This window comes from Octopus sinensis, linkage group LG8 (assembly GCF_006345805.1).
Source record: "Octopus sinensis linkage group LG8, ASM634580v1, whole genome shotgun sequence".
NCBI lineage: Eukaryota > Metazoa > Mollusca > Cephalopoda > Octopoda > Octopodidae > Octopus > Octopus sinensis.
In genome coordinates this window covers 101,363,314-101,381,778 of record NC_043004.1, presented here as the reverse complement: position 1 = coordinate 101,381,778, position 18,465 = coordinate 101,363,314, and the positions used below count along the sequence as shown (strand labels likewise).

At 36.0% G+C, this 18,465-nt stretch overlaps 1 protein-coding gene and 1 long non-coding RNA gene across 6 annotated transcripts in view; one reads left to right on the top strand and one right to left on the bottom strand.

The window, feature by feature from the left end:
- Window positions 1–11,440, top strand: part of LOC118764645 — a 24,586-nt gene extending 13,146 nt beyond the window's left edge. The window contains exons 2-3 of the long non-coding RNA XR_005000463.1: window positions 1,905–1,908; window positions 11,321–11,440. This is a non-coding gene — a long non-coding RNA (uncharacterized LOC118764645). The remainder of the gene's footprint in view (window positions 1–1,904; window positions 1,909–11,320) is intronic.
- Window positions 1–18,465, bottom strand: part of LOC115214916 (adhesion G protein-coupled receptor L2) — a 331,915-nt gene that overhangs the window by 1,521 nt on the left and 311,929 nt on the right. For 4 of the 5 annotated variants that reach the window (XM_029783980.2, XM_029783982.2, XM_029783979.2 and 1 more), the window contains 5 exons: window positions 13,599–13,673; window positions 3,320–3,488; window positions 2,390–2,515; window positions 651–720; window positions 1–156 (listed from right to left, as the gene is read on the bottom strand). The exon at window positions 1–156 is cut by the window's left edge and continues 1,521 nt beyond it. In XM_029783980.2, the coding sequence (XP_029639840.1) occupies window positions 1–156; window positions 651–720; window positions 2,390–2,515; window positions 3,320–3,488; window positions 13,599–13,673 (596 nt within the window). The remainder of the gene's footprint in view (window positions 157–650; window positions 721–2,389; window positions 2,516–3,319; window positions 3,489–13,598; window positions 13,674–18,465) is intronic. The other variant, XM_029783983.2, reaches the window with a different exon arrangement.

The window sequence follows — 18,465 nt, the reverse complement described above, 5'->3', positions numbered from 1 at the left end:
CTAACGACAGCTCGTTAACATCATGGTACATATGTTGGTCATTGTAGGACTGCCTGTTTGGTAAATGGTGTGCTGGATAATCATATTCTGAAGAGCCTCGCTTGGATGTATGATAATCCGACTCCCCAGTTGTATCAGCACTCACAGGACTGCGAACTAGAGAGATGCAAAAAGAAAAAGAAAGAAAAAAAATGTTAAAAAAATAAAAAGTAACTGCTACAAGAAAATGGCTGCAATTTTATAATCAATTCACAACTAAGTAAATTTTGTTCGTTTGATTAAGTTGATAATTTGAATGTAAAATGTAAATAAAATGCTATTCATATAAAAATGCTTGGGTTTTTTTTATCTCAATTTTTACATAATTGTCTTCCTAAGCAAAAGATGTATAAAAGAGGTATGTATGAAAAGTCTTGAGCCTTAAAAAAACAAAACATGGTAAAAGACTTCTGATAATAGTACAAGACTTCAAGGCACAAAGGCCTTGAAGGCTCAAAATTTTTCATACACCCCTCGTATATATAACTATATATCTATCTGTATATATTATATACATTATATATGTATAAATATATACATAAAGGAAGTATTAAGGAAGATCTTAATAAATGTCTTTCTGAAGAGTACCCTTATCTTTGCCTACTACTTACTTCTAGCAGGTGTCTTGCTGATATTACTAGTGGTAGAACTCTTCCTTTTCTTGAGGAGTCTGGAGAAATACTGCAATATAAAAAGAGAAGGATGTGAATCAGTCAGCAGTTTGAATGATACTAGGGGAAAAAAATGAGTGAAATACAATGCAAGAAATAAGTGTCAATAAATGTGTAAGGAAAACAGGCGAGAGGTCAGAGAAGTAAATAGAACAAATTATTGAACAATCACTATTATAGTTGGGTGCTGCTATATACTAATCAAGGTAGCAATTCATAATAAGGAGCAAAACAATTCAAACCAATGAAACTTCTCAGGTGAGAAGGGACACAGCATGTAGTCTAGTGAAACAATGTTTCTCCTCATGTTACAAACTGCACAATGCATGTACATAATAATAATAATAATAATAATAATAATAATAATCAAAAATCAAAGAATCAAATCAAAATCGATGAACATCAATGGAATTTGTAGTTTTGTGGTACCAGTGCCAGTGGCACATAAGAAAATCATCCGAACGTGGCCGTAGCAAGTACCGCATCGACTGGCCTCCGTGCTGGTGGCACGTAACAAACACCATCCGATCGTGGCCATGCCAGCCTCGCCTGGCCTCTGTGCCAGTAGCACGTAAAAAACACCATCCGAGCGTGGCCATTTGCCAGCCTCGTCTGGCACCTGTGTCGGTGGCACATAAAAAGCACCCACTGCACTCATGGAGTGGTTGGCGTTAGGAAGGGCATCCAGCTGTAGAAACACTGCCAGATCTGACTGGCCTGGTGCAGCCTTCGGGCTTCCCAGACCCCAGTTGAACCGTCCAACCCATGCTAGCATGGAAAGCGGACGTTAAACGATGATGATGATGATGATGAATAATAACAATAATAATGAAATTATTGTATTCAGTGCTCAGGTGTACTACAATTAGAAAAAATAATCAAAACTGTATGAACAGTAAATAGAATATGCACAGAAAGTGAACAGTGAATAAAGCCTTTAAAAAATTGGGGAGGTGGGCATCAGGTGTACTGTTGGAGAATTTCAGGAAGCATGGAAGTTTTGAAGGAAGTTGCATTCTGACGGCTAACAACTCATGTGGGTAGTTTATTCCATGTTTCAGCATCCCAACCATGAACATATACACATGGCAATACACAAACATGCAGAAGAAAGGGATGTAATGTAGAATGGTTTTATCTTGTGTACATGTGTTATTGGTGTGTGTATGTGGTGGGGTGCAGTACAATATGTAGAAAGGTTTGACTATACAGACTTTGGTTTAGCACAACAAACGAATAGACTTTATTAAAAGAAAAATGTTGAAGTTTGTCATGATTGAATAACCTGGATGTTTTGATTGGAAATGTCTTTGAAGGACAAGTCTATAAAAAGAGAAAAATAATCCTGCTATTCTTTTACTTTTTGACTATAAACCTTGTAATGCAAATATCTTCTTAGTATCAAGGTTCTTTCAAAAGAGTGCTCAACTTTTCTTTCATAAATTGCAGTAGATGAGAGATAAATCCCTCACCGGGTAAGAGACCTATTTTTGCAAGAAATATGCTCAGAATACCTGTGGTCTATTATCAAGAGCTAGGCAAAGTAAACAATGTAAGGTAAATGCTTTGCTCATAAACAGTGAAATGCCAACAGCAGATATGAGCTTGGGTACATTACGTATTCTGGTATTTCACATTTATACATAATTCAAAGGAAAAGAGAATACAGGAAAACCTACATTTCCTGAAGATGTTGAAGGATTCGGAGTTGAGGATCTTTCAGTAGAGGCCGCTCCACAACATGGTTTAATACATTCTGGAAGCCAAGTTGAGCTCTTGATAGCTTTTTTGTATTCTTTACGAACCTGTTGGAAAAATATAAGTATTTAATAATCATAAAATTAGGTCAAATATAAACAACACATTCATCAATCTAGCTTCTACTGAGGGTGATGAAAGCAGGGTTTGATAGGTATGCTTCACAAAGGATTCTAGCCAGAGGCCATTATCAACAAATTATCTGGTTGGACCCTCAAGCAGGACCAATGAAAGATAAAGATTATTATTCAACCATCTTGTTCATGCATATTGGACCCTGCCAAGAGTGCATATTATTATCTCTACTTTCTATGATTTTTAGAAAGTGGATTGATATGTGGAGTTGAAATGAAAGTTGTATTAAAATGGAACTAATAGGTGCAGGTAAGTGTGTGGTAAGTAGCTTGCTAACCAACCACATGGTTCCGGGTTCAGTCCCACTGCGTGGCATTTTGGGCAAGTGTCTTCTGCTATAGCCTCGGGCTGACCAATGCCTTGTGAGTGGATTTGGTAGACGGAAACTGAAAGAAGCCTGTCGTATATATATATATATATATATATATAATATATATATATGTATGTATGTGTGTTTGTGTGTCTGTGTTTGTTCCCCTAGCATTGCTTGACAACCGATGCTGGTGTGTTTACGTCCCCGTCACTCAGCGGTTCGGCAAAAGAGACCGAGAGAATAAGTACTGGGCTTACAAAGAATAAGTCCCAGGGTCGATTTGTTCGACTAAAGGCGGGGCCCCGGCATGGCTGCAATCAAATGACTGAAACAAGTAAAAGAGTAAAGAGAGTAATATATTTAAAGATCAAAAGAGAAAGTACGAAAATTTGTATTCAATTACCTTGTCATTCAGAAGGCAGTGGAAAATAAAAATAAAAAATCCTTGTAGACTATTCAGAATGTTAAAAATGTATGCCATGAAGAGTGTTTCTTGGTTTACATAGAATAAACCAAAGATCCAAGTGAGACCAAGCAAAATGATCAGTATCCAAGCAGCTCTGATCCATCCTCTGAAATAGAGAAAACAATAGTGAGATATACTAAGAAAGCAATTTGTGACATCACAGTAAAGTGGAGAATAGCAACTGGAGGAGATTCCTGTCTATCTCCCTACTTAAACTGATACAGCTAAAATAATAGTAATGATTTCTTATATATGCAAAAAAAAAAAAAGATCGTAACATTTGTAGGTGATTAACTACCAATAATGCCTAGTAATAACTCTAACTTAATTAGTAATGTTTTGCTTTTCAAGTATACTGACACACACACAAAACAAGAAACATAATTAATAGCCTGAAAATTAATTAAAGAACTACTATGGCATGAAAAACACACACACATTACCATAACACAGATATTATGATACTTTAATTTAGGATATATTTCAGAAAGATATTTCATCTATTAAAAATAAATTTATAGAAAAATATTTAGATGTCTTGTTCAAAACCTAATATGCATGCCTTTAATTAACATGTATAATGAAATGAATTAATAAAGAAATGTATTCAAGGACCATCTGACACTAACACTTTCATATTCCATTGGGTAGCTATAGATGATCATTAGCAGGAGTATGTGTTCATTAAGATTATAATGACCATAGTAAACGAGAGCATTTGTATGGAATTGATGGTATGGACCTGAATCCAATATTTTAGTTTCCCATCTCATTCACACAACTATGACATCAAAGAAATAGAGAGATGGAATTTTAAAATGAAAATCTATCAGTTATTAATTAGCAAATGACCGAACATTATTTCTTCATGCCTTGTATTCTAAAATATAGGTTTGACCTACGTTTGGAGGTCTAAGGGAGATCCTCAATTGAGCACAAGTAATATTCCAGATAATCTGGTTCCTCTAAGATGAGTGAGTGAGGCAATGTAGAATGAAGTGCTTTATTTGTGGTACAACAAAACACTTGAAACTTAGAGGTTGAAAGTCAGTCCAACACTTTTAGCTCTTGGCTCTCATTGCTGCTCTTTATTTGCTATGATACACTAAATGAAATACAAGTTTATTAGCTCTCACTCCTAATGTTCTCAGCATGATTCTGTTCCCATAAATAATTGAGAGTTATTTTCCAAAAAGGTGATTATAAAAAAAAATTATTTTTTTGGCTTGCTCACAACTGACTGGTCTTTTTTGCACATACACACACTACAAATTATATATATAGGCGCAGGAGTGGCTGTGTGGTAAGTAGCTTGCTAACCAACCACATGTTTCCGGGTTCAGTCCCACTGCATGGCATCTTGGGCAAGTGTCTTCTGCTATAGCCCTGGGCCGACCAATGCCTTGTGAGTGGATTTGGTAGACGGAAACTGAAAGAAGCCTGTCGTATATATGTGTATATTTATGTATGTGTTTGTGTGTCTGTGTTTGTCCCCCTAGCATTGCTTGACAACCGATGCTGGTGTGTTTACGTCCCCGTCACTTAGTGGTTCGGCAAAAGAGACCGTTAGAATAAGTACTGGGCTTACAAAGAATAATTCCTGGAGTCGATTTGCTCGACTAAAGGCGGTGCTCCAGCATGGCCGCAGTCAAATGAGTGAAACAAGTAAAAAAAAAAAAAAAATACGAATGTGTGTGTGTAAAATTATGGACCAAGTTGAACAGAACATGAAGAATTTGCTTATGAAAATATATGGCTCAACAACCAAGTTCTTTTTGTTTTACTTTCTTCTTGCATTTAATATATTCAATTTGTGATGAAATTTGTATTAGAATAGATGTATTAAAATATATTTTAAAAGGAAATGATTCTTACTAGTTTATTTCATTTTCTATTTACATATCTTAATATTACTTAAAAGCATAACGTATTTGATATATTTTATATATATATATATATATATATATATAGAATGGTTGTATACTGTCAATTAACGTGAACGTGGCAGTAGGGGGTTACACCACCGGTGTTAAAGCCTAGGAAGCATCGACGCCTCCTGATGGCTTTGACACATTTTTCCTCTCCCCTTCGTAAATGTATATAAGGACACAGGAAAAATGTGTCAAAGCCATCAGGAGGCGTCGATGCTTCCTAGGGCTAAACAGCGGTGGTGTAACCCCCTACTGTCACGTTCACGTTAGATTGCCAGTATACAACCATTCTATCGCCCCACCACCGTACATATCTCTACGAGAGATTTAGAAATTTAATATTTCTGATTATATATATATATATATATATATATATATATATATATAGAGAGAGAGAGAGAGAGAGAGAGAGATAGATAGATATGAACAATAAAGTAAAAAAAAAATAATATAAACATAGCAAAACAATTATTCTAAGCTTTCTGCTACCACTTTATTAGTTTTATTGGGGGATTAAGAAATTCAAGACCACCCTATATGTATGTTTACGCACATACCCACACACGTACAGTGTGTGTGTGTGTGATAGAGAGAGAGAGTGCGTGAATGCATGTATGCATATGTGTGTACTTGATTCACAACTAATGTTTAATAGGGATTAATTCCAAAAGTTAAATATATAAGAATCGTCAAATGAAAAAAATATTGCAGTATGGAAAAAAATGACAAAAGAAAAAGGTCAAACAGTTTATGGCGTTACACAAATATTCTCATTAAAGGAAAATCTAACGGTTCCCTCTCTCACACGCCCACGCACAATATTACATTTCAGTTACAATAATACAATTTAAAATAGTCCATGTACATTTATCTTTTTATTTTATTAAAAAAAACAAAAAAACTATTCTGGAGGGGAAATAACTCTGAAAAATACTTTCGACAAGGGAAATAACCTATCAAAGGATGTAGCCAGCTACATTTATTTCGACAAATGTACCACTTAATTTCAATTACAAAACGAGTGATTTCTAAATTTAGCCCAAACTTTGCAGGTATAATCGACTTGGCAAAGATGAAAGGTAAATTTGACTGCAAGATCTGAATCCAGAAAACTAAAGTGATGTAACTAAGCCGTTACTAAAAAGTTTTGCTTTCCACCAGCTTACTCATTGTTCTGTGTATTTACTTAAATTTAGAGTGAATGAACTCATATTTTTCCAACTCAGAATCAACACCAGCTTGAACATTTCCGTTTACGTTCCTTCAACAAAATAGCTAACATTATATATATGTAGCATCCGTTGTCCATGCTGGCATGGGTTGGACGGTTTGACCAGAGCTGGCATGCTGCACCAGACTCCAGTCTGATTTGGCATAGTTTCTATGGCTGGATGCCCTTCCTAACGCCAACCACTTCACAGAGTGTGCTGGGTGCTTTTACGTGGCACTGCAAGGGCTCTTTTACGTGGAACCACCACGAGTGCTTTACACCACCAAACACTTCTGTTGGGGAGTACAGGTCTTCTAGAGTATAGCAAAGTGCCAGGCATCTTGGGCCTTTGTCATCTCACCTGGAAGGTTCAACATCCTCAGGTCGTTCTTTAGTACTTCAGTGTGTGTATATATATATGTGTGTGTGTGTGTGAGATATAATAAAACACTGAATGGAATATAGTGTAATGGCCACCTCCATATGTTTAATCATTTAATAATTGTTATGAATACACTGCTGGCATGTGAAAAACACCTTTCAAGTGTTAGGCCTCACAGAGACAATGACAAATGGCTGAGACCCTTGACCCATTAAGCCATGTGAAATCATAGTTGTGGCAGATACTGGTGTCATGCAAATGGTATTTGTGCCGGTGGCATGTAAAAGCACCCATTACATCCTTGGAGTGGTTAGCATTAAGAATGGCATCCAATCGTAGGAACCATGCCAAATCAGACTAGAGTCTGGTACAGCCTTCCAGCTTGCCAGCATGGACAATGGACATTGAATGATGATGATGATGATGCCAGTAACGAATAGCAGCTAACACTAAAATAGACTTTGGAGTTTACTTTTAATTCCCAACAGGAAATTCTTTTCCTATGCAATACAGGTAGAAAAAAATGCAGGTGCATCACATCCACTAGGTTTTCAATATCATATATTGATTTTATGTAATCCCAAACTACTAACTGTCAGTAGATATTTAGCAAAACAGATTGATTAGGGTAATATATTCTTTAATTTATGAAACGTCCAGTATTTGCATATTTTATAACTATGATATGGCTCAGTGGTTAGAACACCAAGCTCACAATCATATGGTAGTGAGCTTGATTCCCAGACACTTTATTTCACATTGATTCAGTTCATTCAGCTGTAGAAATGAGTTGCAATGTCACTGGTGCCAAGCTATATCAGCCTGGTATGCATGGGTGACTGCAGGACTTCCATAACCAACCTTGCCTGGAATTATGCCCGAGGGTAACTTGCTAGGTGCAACCCCTAGGGTCATTCATGACTGAAGGGGGGTCTTTACTTTTGTGGGAGTCAAGTTATGAGGAAATTTAACCTGTCAAGTTAAGCTACTTTCCACAAAAAAAAATTAAATATTGATACATTTTTTTTACAAATTGAAAATTAAACGAATTCTTGATGAAAAAACAAAATACTAGGAAAAGGATGTTCAGCAGAAGTGCATGTTTTACAGCCATTTCATTAAATTCAGTTGAACTAATTCAAAGCTTACAACTACACATCAAGAGTCCAAGTTGAAAAGCATACAAAACTTACTTTGACATCATGCAAATTTTAGACACACACACACGCACACGCACACACACACACATATATATCTGAATATTTTTTTTCTTTTAAAACATCTGAGTTGAAAGGCAGTTTTATTATCATACACACATATTTAAGAGCAAGAATTTTAAATTTCATGGTAGCAATACATGATATATGAATAAAGAGAAAGAAAAAGGGCTTAGGTCTAAAAATCTACCAATTCTCCATACAGGAGTAAAAAAAGAACAAAATGAGAAAAGGAAAAAAAAAAAAAAAACGATTATTCCATGCAAGTATTACAAATAAATTTTTTTATATAAAAGTAAAAAAGTAGAATAAATAAATAAATAAAGCAGTTACACAACAGAAATGGTAGAGTGCAGCATTAATCGTTTATCACTATTTAGAATTTAAATAAAATTCTACTTGGATGGGACTTAGTATTTTGTTATTTTACAATCAGTAATGTAGATAACCGAGTATATTTTCTTCAACGAAGGCTCCTCTTCTTAGAAACTATAACCTTATATGCTAAAAAAAAAAAAAAAAAAAAAAAAAAAAAAAGCAATAGCTTCTTTTCGATTCCTTTTGATACCAACTTGTCTGAGACTGCTCCTGGTTTTAGGATACAAACTTCTTGTTTAACCCTTTCGTTACCAACCCGGCTGAAACCGGCTCTGACTGAGTACAAATGTCTTGTTTTCATAAGTTTTTAATTAAAATCTTCCACCAAACCATAGTCACAATTTATGCTCCTGACACTAGCTGAATGATAACTAAGTTATTTTACTAAATTCTTTGTTATATTTAAAGTAATTGAAAGAAACACAGAGCTTCTGAAAATAAATACAGTAACGAAAGGGTTAAAGTGATGAAATTAAAACCATCCATTAAAATGTTGACTTAGGTTCTAATACACCAGATTAATAACGACAAAGTTATTTAAGTAAATTCTTCCTTATTTTCAAAATTAATTGAAACAGGCAGTGAATTTTTAGAGAAATATGCTAACAAAAGTGTCAATATTATTTTAAGATTAATAAACCCCCCCCCCCCCAAAAAACCATATATTGTCAGTGAAGAAAATATAGAGAAATTAGATGGGAGCCTGGTCTTATTGAATTCCCTATCTTTTGATGCTCCTTTTCTTGGCACTAACAAGATTTAAACATGTTTTCCATCTACTAATTTTCAACTGTTTGCTATGTTTTACTGGAATTAGAAATTACTAAAATATCTCTGACATTGTACCTTTTATACAGACCAAAACACAAAATATATAACAGAAATAGTGATATTTCCTTAATTCTTAATACACAAACAAAAGTCTTTCTTGTGGGAAGAAGTATATATTAACTAGGTCTACAATAATATACAACTGGGTCTACTTTTACAGAGGCATTGAACCATGTCTGGAACTATCTTATCTTCTATTTCAGTTTCTAACATCGACAGAAACAGGAATCCCAGCTTTCACTTTAATTGTAATAATTCTGTAGATGTCAATGAGATATATTGCCCTCTTGCTTCTTATTCATATTATCAAACTCTCTAAAACCAATCCAGTCTCTACTGAAATAATAATAGAAATAATCATATTCTGGGATATTGTAAATGTGAAGAACAACAAATACATGACTCAGTTCCAATATGTTAATACTATGAATTAAATCAACCTTGTTGTGACTGCCAACGAGAAATCTAGAAATTAGAATTAGTGATACCAAATTCTAGAGAACATGGCATATCCAGTTTGGTTTCTGTAATATTGTATAAAAAAATCAATGATTTCTGACTATAATTCATACATAGAGGGATACGTTATATGATGTTCATGCCTTTCCAAGAGGAATCTATATGGGAGTCAGATAGCTATAAGTGCTCACTTAAATATGTTCATCACATATTTATCTTTTCTTTAGATAGCCTCTTAGTGTGAAAACAGAGTTTGTCTTTAACGCCACAAAATGAAACAGACATTGTTAGGTGACATGTCAACCATCACAGCCACCAAAAGCTGATACAGTTATCAAACTTGTTAGTATTCTGTCATGTATTCTACTACCTTAGCAATTATTTCTACGGATTTCTTTTCTTTTCTTTACAAATAAGGGTCATAGAGATAATAGATGTGATGCTGCCACATTCATACCTTGCTCAAGGTTATTGTTTAGCTAACTTTTGGAAAGTAAAACAATTCCAATTGAATAGTGAAACCAACTGAGACTTATGTTTTGCTAAAACATTCAACACTTCTCAATGGTACCCATTAATAGCAATACTTTTTAACATAAGCATAAATCCCCACCAATAATTATTTCTAATGTTGTCCAGGGCCTATAATGATAATCCTTTACTTATTAGACACAAAGACCCATACATTCAATACAGAACTTGCTATACAAAAGAGGTTACTAAACATGTAGGGATGTGTGTGTGTGTGGTTATGGGTAAAACTTAAAGTAGTAAGGCTGATTCAAAATTTGGTATACAAAGTCTACATAGAAGAGCAAGCCACTGACACAGGAACAAGAAGGCATCCCTTGGCTAGGATCTGGGCATCTCATGATTCTGAGCCACCTTGACCTGGATTACTTTCTGGTAAGCGAGTCCTCAACATTTGCCCATGAGCATCTTCAAGTTTTTCGTGAAGCATAAAGCCTTCTACATCTTGTAGCTCGTTAGCTATATATATATAAAACTGTGATGTTGCTTTTTGTTTTGTTTTGTACTAAAAGCTACATCTTATAGCCTTTCCACATCTCAATCAGCATAATATTCCTCTTGTAAATTAAAAAAAAAATTCATCCTGTATTTTCATCAGGTTACAAAGTTTAACAAACATCAGTTTACTCCTTTATTATCCCAACAGTTTCACTCTTTTCTCAAGTCTCTATCTCATTTACAAAAGATGATGGATAATATACATCTCATAAACTCTGGCTAGTCCTGTGCCGAATGGATGTGACCTCATTTTTCAGTCTTCACTGGGTCCTGGTGTTGGTGGCAATGAGGATGAGGTAATTTTGTTTAATTCCACTGTGGCTATTCTCAGACCTTTGATAAATGGTGCTCTGGAAACATCAATAACAAAAGCTGCCACCTCTGATGTTGTCTTCCCTTTATCTGAGATGTAGGCCCTCAAGTGGCCTTTACTACATATGTAGCAACTGAGCCATTGCTTTGCAACACCAATCTCATTGACCTCATCTTCACACTCTCAAGGGTCCTTAGGAGTCATCAGACTGAAGATATTCTTAGAAGTTCTCACCCAAACATATACATCACCTCTGTATGCACAAACAGATTATAGTGTCTCACAAAAGAGATCAGAAAGTAAGGGTCGATGTCACTATAAATATTTTTGGGGGCTTTGATCTTCATATTTCTTTTATCCATATACAACAGCATCAGTCAGAGAACAGAAGTGTGGGGCATCAGCTCCCTCTCCTTGCCTCATTTTCAGGCACACACTGCCAAACAGCTACTCTAGTTGATGGAGCAATCATCTTGTCGCGTACCAGTCAGGACTTTCTCCAACTCCTTTTTGGAGGGAATATAGAGATCTCCATACTTTGGAAAGTGAAATATTATTATTGTCTTCCTTATGCATTCTAGGATAAATTTGTTGGGCAAGGAGGTACTCTCTTTTGTAATGCAACCCTTGTTCAGTCTAGGGTTTCCTTTTGGTTGGCAACATTAGCAAAGGGGTAAATTACTGCTGTTGTTGAAGGTGTTGTTGTTAATGTTGCTGTGTAAGTTTGTGTTTATGCTTATCAGTATGTGTTTGTTTCATCATTTTGTTTTAGCTTCTCCAAAAATTTGATATGCATTCACAGCTATTGTTTTTTTATTTTATTTTTTTTTTTTGGCTAGTACTTTCTCTCACTACAAATAAACAAAGTGACATGGATATTAAAAAAAAAAAATGCAAATACAATAAAACAAAATATAGAAGGAAGAACCATTTTTCTACTCCAAAATAATGGAGTAGACATTCAAATGTTCTGAATTTAGGAGCTAAAGTGGATAAAAAAAAGACCCCAAAAAACAAACAAACAAAAAATGGAGATCTGAAGCAAACAGCAACAACAATAATTATTTCTTTCAATTAGGATGATTAATGGTAGTTCTGTATCTGCTTATTAACCAAAGGGCATCCAGTATAAGGGGCTTCTAATCGTGTAAACTACTCGGGTGTGTATGATAATAAAAAACAAACAACATATTTAAGTGTTGAACATAGTTAGAGGTATATCTACATGCAAGCATGCTAACAGAATGCACCTTAGCAGTGTTGTGCACAATTTTGCATCATTCCTGCTGGGTACCAGTTATTGGGTTGAATTATGTAAAAATTATATTAATTATATTATGATTAAAGACACAGTTAACAGTATATAGATGGGCAAAAAATATTCCAAGTGCAATTAGTAAGTAATAACAAATAGTCATGCATAGCTGAAAAACTAGAAGCTGCATGTATAAACTGAATGAAAATTGAATTGCTAGAAATATGTAGAAATAACACATATCAAAAGAATAATGAAAATAGTATAAAAACAACAAAACAATGACATACATATACATGAACAACATTAATTCTGGTGCAGATTACACACACGCACATACACACACACTATACAGATACAGACATATACATAAACACACATTTACTTAAATATCCATACTTGTGTATCCATACATACACATATACTTGTGTATCCATACATATAGACATACTTATATATTCATACATACAGACATACTTATATATTCATACATACAGACATACTTATATATTCATACATACAGACATACTTATATATCCATACATATACACATACTTATTTATCCATACATATACACATACTTATTTATCCATACATATACACATACTTATTTATCCATACATATACACATACTTATATATCCATACATATACACATACTTATATATCCATACATATACATATATATCCATACACACACATACTTATATATCCATACATACGCATATTTATATATCCATACATACACATATTTATATATCCATACATACACACATACTTATATACATCTGTACATACACATATACTTATAAATACATACGCACATCAACTTATATAAACACGCACACACACACACATAAGCATACATACTTAAATGTGTATATGTACATATATATATATATATATATATATATATATATATATATACATGCATACATACACACACACATAAACAGCAGGCATACATTTAGACCACTTCAAATTACATACATATAATCCACACACAAACATCAACACATACTACACCAAGATACATAAAATTGTGTGTGTATATAAACGCATACGTATATTCAAGCATACATATATATATATATACATATTCACATTTGCACACACATATACTATTTTTCTTTTCTTATTTTTTCTTTTTTTTTTTTTTTGATTTGCACAGGTAGACAGGTTACATTTAGAACATGCAACTGAATGTCTTACGGAATATCTGCCAGATAGGAGAGTTTGGATTGAGAACCGCACAGAGCAAGGTCACTGCTTGTGCTCAGGTGTCCACTGCAGCCGTACGGAGGGAAAGAAGGAAGTTGCCATTAGAATTTCACGCAGGCCAAACAAGGGGAGACAATACACATCAACAATGAAACAAAAACATGATAATGTGTGAAAAAAAAAAAGAAAATAACCCAAACAAAAGTGAAATAAAATAAAAGAAACCTAAAAGCTACATCATATCATCTAAAATGAAACTAAGGTACAAAGGTTATATATGGGTGTATGCGTGTATGTGTCTATGTATATAAATATATGCACCACGAATACATGTTACTAAAACAGCTGTGTGTTAGTTAGTCATATCTCTACACGAATGCATATTTGTATGTATGTATGTCTGTATGTATGTGTAAGTGTATGTATGTATTATGAAATAAAAATGAAACAAAAGTGGTCAATACAACTTTATGAGACATAACCACTTTCTCATTGCAGACATAATTGTTGCAACATGTTTGACAGTTTTTCTGCCATGCACTTTCAAATGACTATGCGGTCTGGATTTTGTTGTACACTATTATTATTTTCCAATTTTTGTAAAAGAAATTTGTCAAGAAACACATCAAACAGCTAATCCATCCTTGTACCTTCATCCAAAATGGATTTCTAAACCAGAAATTGATGTGCACACCTTTATACATAATGAACAAAAAAAAAAATTCTCAGCTGGTTAACATTTCATAGATGACAAGACCAGCTTTTCAAAGTGTGATATGGTCAGTCCACAGACTAGGACCACCTTAAGGCATTGGCAAACCAGGCAGTTGCCTGGAGGCTTCACCAGTCTAGGGACCCAGTTCTATCTATGTATGCTGTGGGATGCCATCAATAAATAATACCTATAGAGGCCAGTGCATTCATTTTCCCAGGGACCTAAAATGATGCTAAGACAGCCCTTCCACAAATTGTACAAGATCATATCTGGACCCTTTACCATAGAGAACTTCAACAGTCTGACTCCGGAACTTAATGGATACTGTTTCAGTGTTTGATAAGCTATTTGGTTTTCCCTCAAACTGCTGTTAGTTATAGACCATCTTTCAGTATGAGATGTTCCCTATTAACAGTGATTCTATCAAGAACATAATGCTGTCCTTTGTAACATCATAAGATCTCTTTCTTAGTTTGTAATGTAGATGGTTAAGTTAGTCCACATTACTCCGTGAAGAGTAGAGGGCTGGTTTCCAAGTTTGTCTGGTGTGCATGTGTGTGTATATATATATATATATATATATATATATATATATATATTCCTCCCTGGTTGGAATGCTGGTTTGTTGCAGGATTACTCCTTTTATTCAGCTGAGTGAACTGGAGCAACATGAAGTGTTTTTTTTCCAAGGGCACAACACACAACCCAGTTCAGGAATTAAAACTAGCATCTTACAATCATGAGTCCAACATCCTAACCACCAAGCCAAGCACCTCTACATTGCAGATGCTTACTGAGAACTAATTCACCATGAAGTAATTGCTTTGGAAGTCAGAAATCCTCAAGACAGACAATATGATCAACCTATCATATACGATACTTGACAGAGGCAAGCTTCCATACTGAGTCACTGCACAGTGTGCAGCACTTCTGTGTCAAGTGTAGAAGAGTGCCAGCTTATGTTTAATATGTCTTAAATTTACCCTTTGCTAATGTTGCCAACCAAAAGGAAACACTAGACTGAACAAGGGTTGCATTACAAAAGAGAGTACCTCCTTGCCCAACAAATTTATCCTAGAGTCCATTTCTCAGATGAGTGCAGAAGGGATCTATCTAGTCAGATGGACTTGAAGTTTTTCTACCAAGCTTTGCATCTAACACTTATTTCTGCAGTGTCCCAAAATCAAAAGAAGCTGTCCCAATGCTTTTACTGATCTCAGAACCTAGGGATCCATCCCTAGAAGCAGGACTGCCAAGGTACACACACACAAAAATAATGCACCACATAAATCTGATCCTTTGGACAAATATATTCAGCTTAACATATGGCTCAACTAGGACAAGTTTTCACATCTACTTCAGACTTATTGTAAGAATAAAAACAAAACAAGCATGAAAGGAGTGGTGCATTATTTCATGAACAACATTGTCTGAGTGAGCCACAAGGTTGCAATCATCAGCGTACAAAGCAAGAACTACAATTATAAAGTTATCTCTGGCACGCACACACACACATAAATACATACATAATCGTCATCATTTAATGTCAGACTTCCATGCTAGAATGGGTTGAACAGTTCAACAGGGTCTAATGAGTTAGGACTGCATTCTGTCCCTATGTTTACTTTAGGATGGTTTCTATGGCTAGAGGTCCTTCCTAACATCAACCATTTTACAGCATGCACTGGGTGCTTTTTTTTCTTCCATGGCAGTGACCCTAGTAAGGTCATTATGCAGCCTGCAAGATTAAGATCTACTTTGACTAAGGGAGGCTACAGTAGAGAAGGTGGTGGCTTCATACTATGAGATGAGGGACTAAAGAGAGAGAGAGGGCACACAATATAACAGGTCTCTTGCTGCAGGGGAGCTACACAGCTACTTATATTAGAGAAGGGAGTATATGTGTGTGATCAGCTTGGAACTGGAAAGGGATAAAAATAGAAGTGATGAGGTGTCAGGGTGGACCTACAAGATACCAGATGAGCAGAAGTGAGGATAGGAGAGCAGGAAGTGTGTGGGTGGGTATATATATGGAAGAGTGAGAGATGATTAGAGATAGGGGATGGGTGAGAGGGTGAATATTATAGATGTGAATAAATGATAAGCAGGAGAGGTAGGGGAGAGTAGGTGAGAACTGAAGGGTTGAGGAGCCAACAATGATATACAAGCTGGTGGGCAGTAGGGGAGAGGAGATGAATGAGAGTGCAAAAAAAAAAAGGGTAGGTAGGGTGAAGAGCAGCAGAATATGCAGTAGACAGGGGAAGAAAGAGAGAGGATGGATGAAAAAGAGGGAAGGAAATGATGTGATGGGGGTAGATTGTACAAGTGTGGAGCAGACATAGTGAATGGGGGGGGGAGGATAGATAGTGGTGGTGGAGAATAGAAAAGTTGGGGGTTAGGGAAGTCGGTCAATGTAGAACGTGGGGTGGGAGGAGAGGACAGTATTATGAAATGTCGGCGAGCTGGCAGAAACGTTAGCACGTCGAGCGAAATGCTTAACAGTATTTCGTCTGCCGTTACGTTGTGAGTTCAAATTCTGGCGAGGTCGACTTTGCCTTTCATCCTTTCGGGGTCAATAAATTAAGTACCAGTCACGCACTGGGGTCGATGTAATCGACTTAATACCTATGTCTGTCCTTGTTTGTCCCCTCTGTGTTTAGCCCCTTGTGGGTAGTAAAGAAATAGGTATTATGAAATGGTTCTGGGTACAAAGACGGTGGGGGGTGAGGGTAAATGGTATCAGAAAAAAGCCGAAGTAGGCAGTTCTCTTCACAGTTAATTACAGCAGCAGAATAGTGTAAATGATGGATATTGGGTAATGTCTTGAAGAGTAAATTAGGTGAGAAGGGGGAACAACTGTTCCCCAACTAAAGAAACACTGTCAACTTAGCTGTAACCGATGTAAGGGAGATAACTCCACATCGTCCAGGACTATCAATAAAGTTTCATTCCAGGAATTTTTTGCTTACAAAATTAACTGACCATGACGTTTCCTCCCTCCAATTGTGGAGAGGTTATGTGCCTCTGGCCATTTGAATCTAATAAGCCACCTATGGAGCTAAGCACTTTGTAGGTGCAAAACCAATGGTCACTCGCTGAACCACAACAAACAAACTTCTAAATATATATATATTAGGTGCATGAGTGGATGTGTGGTAAGTAGCTTGCTTACCAACCACATGGTTCTGGGTTCAGTCCCACTGCGTGGCTCCATGGGCAAGTGTCTTCTACTATAGCCTCGGGCCGACCAAAGCCTTGTGAGTGGATTTGGTAGATGGAAACTGAAAGAAGCCCGTCGTATATATGTATATATATATATATGTATGTGTTTGTGTGTCTGTGTTTGTCCCCCTAGCATTGCTTGACAACCGATGCTGGTGTGTTTATGTTCCCGTCACTTAGCAGTTTGGCAAAAGAGACCGATAGAATAAGTACTAGGCTTACAAAGAATAAGTCCTGGGGTCAAGTTGCTCGACTAAAGGTGGTGCTCCAGCATGGCCGCAGTCAAATGACTGAAACAAGTAAAAGAGTAATATGCACACACTGTGCTTCAAGAATCTCAGTTTCTCTGAAATGAGTGTGTCTACAGAACCACATATTGCCTGTCATCCCAGTCTTTTGTTATCCAGTCCGAGAGGTTAAAGATTCTGAGGTCACCACCTTGTCCCAAGGTTTCCCAGGTTTTCTTTTTTTTTTCACAAGGTCCATCTACATGAGAAGCACTTCTTCACACAGTTTGTCCTCATCCATATGCATCACATGTTCAACAAGTTCAGTCTTCTTTCTAGCACACTACATCTGATCTATCTTTCTGTATGTGTATGTGTGCGTGTGTGTGTGAGGTGAAAAACAAGGCTTGCCAAAGGTAAGGGACAATGGCCATCCAAGAACATGATTCTTTTTCATAAATGTCACAGGACTTATAAATTTCTCGTTTAGTACCCAGGGGCACATTTAACCTACCAGGGTGGGTTGGATTCTAAGCTGTGGTGGAGGTAACTAAGCCAGAAGATGGAGAACTCTAACAGAAAAGCCTGAGGTATATTGTTCGAAAATTTACTCTAACTTTCTGTAGTCAGCATTTCCAGAAAGTGTGGCTGTTCCTCCACAAGCCTTCACCACTGAAAACAAATTGTCTGTGTA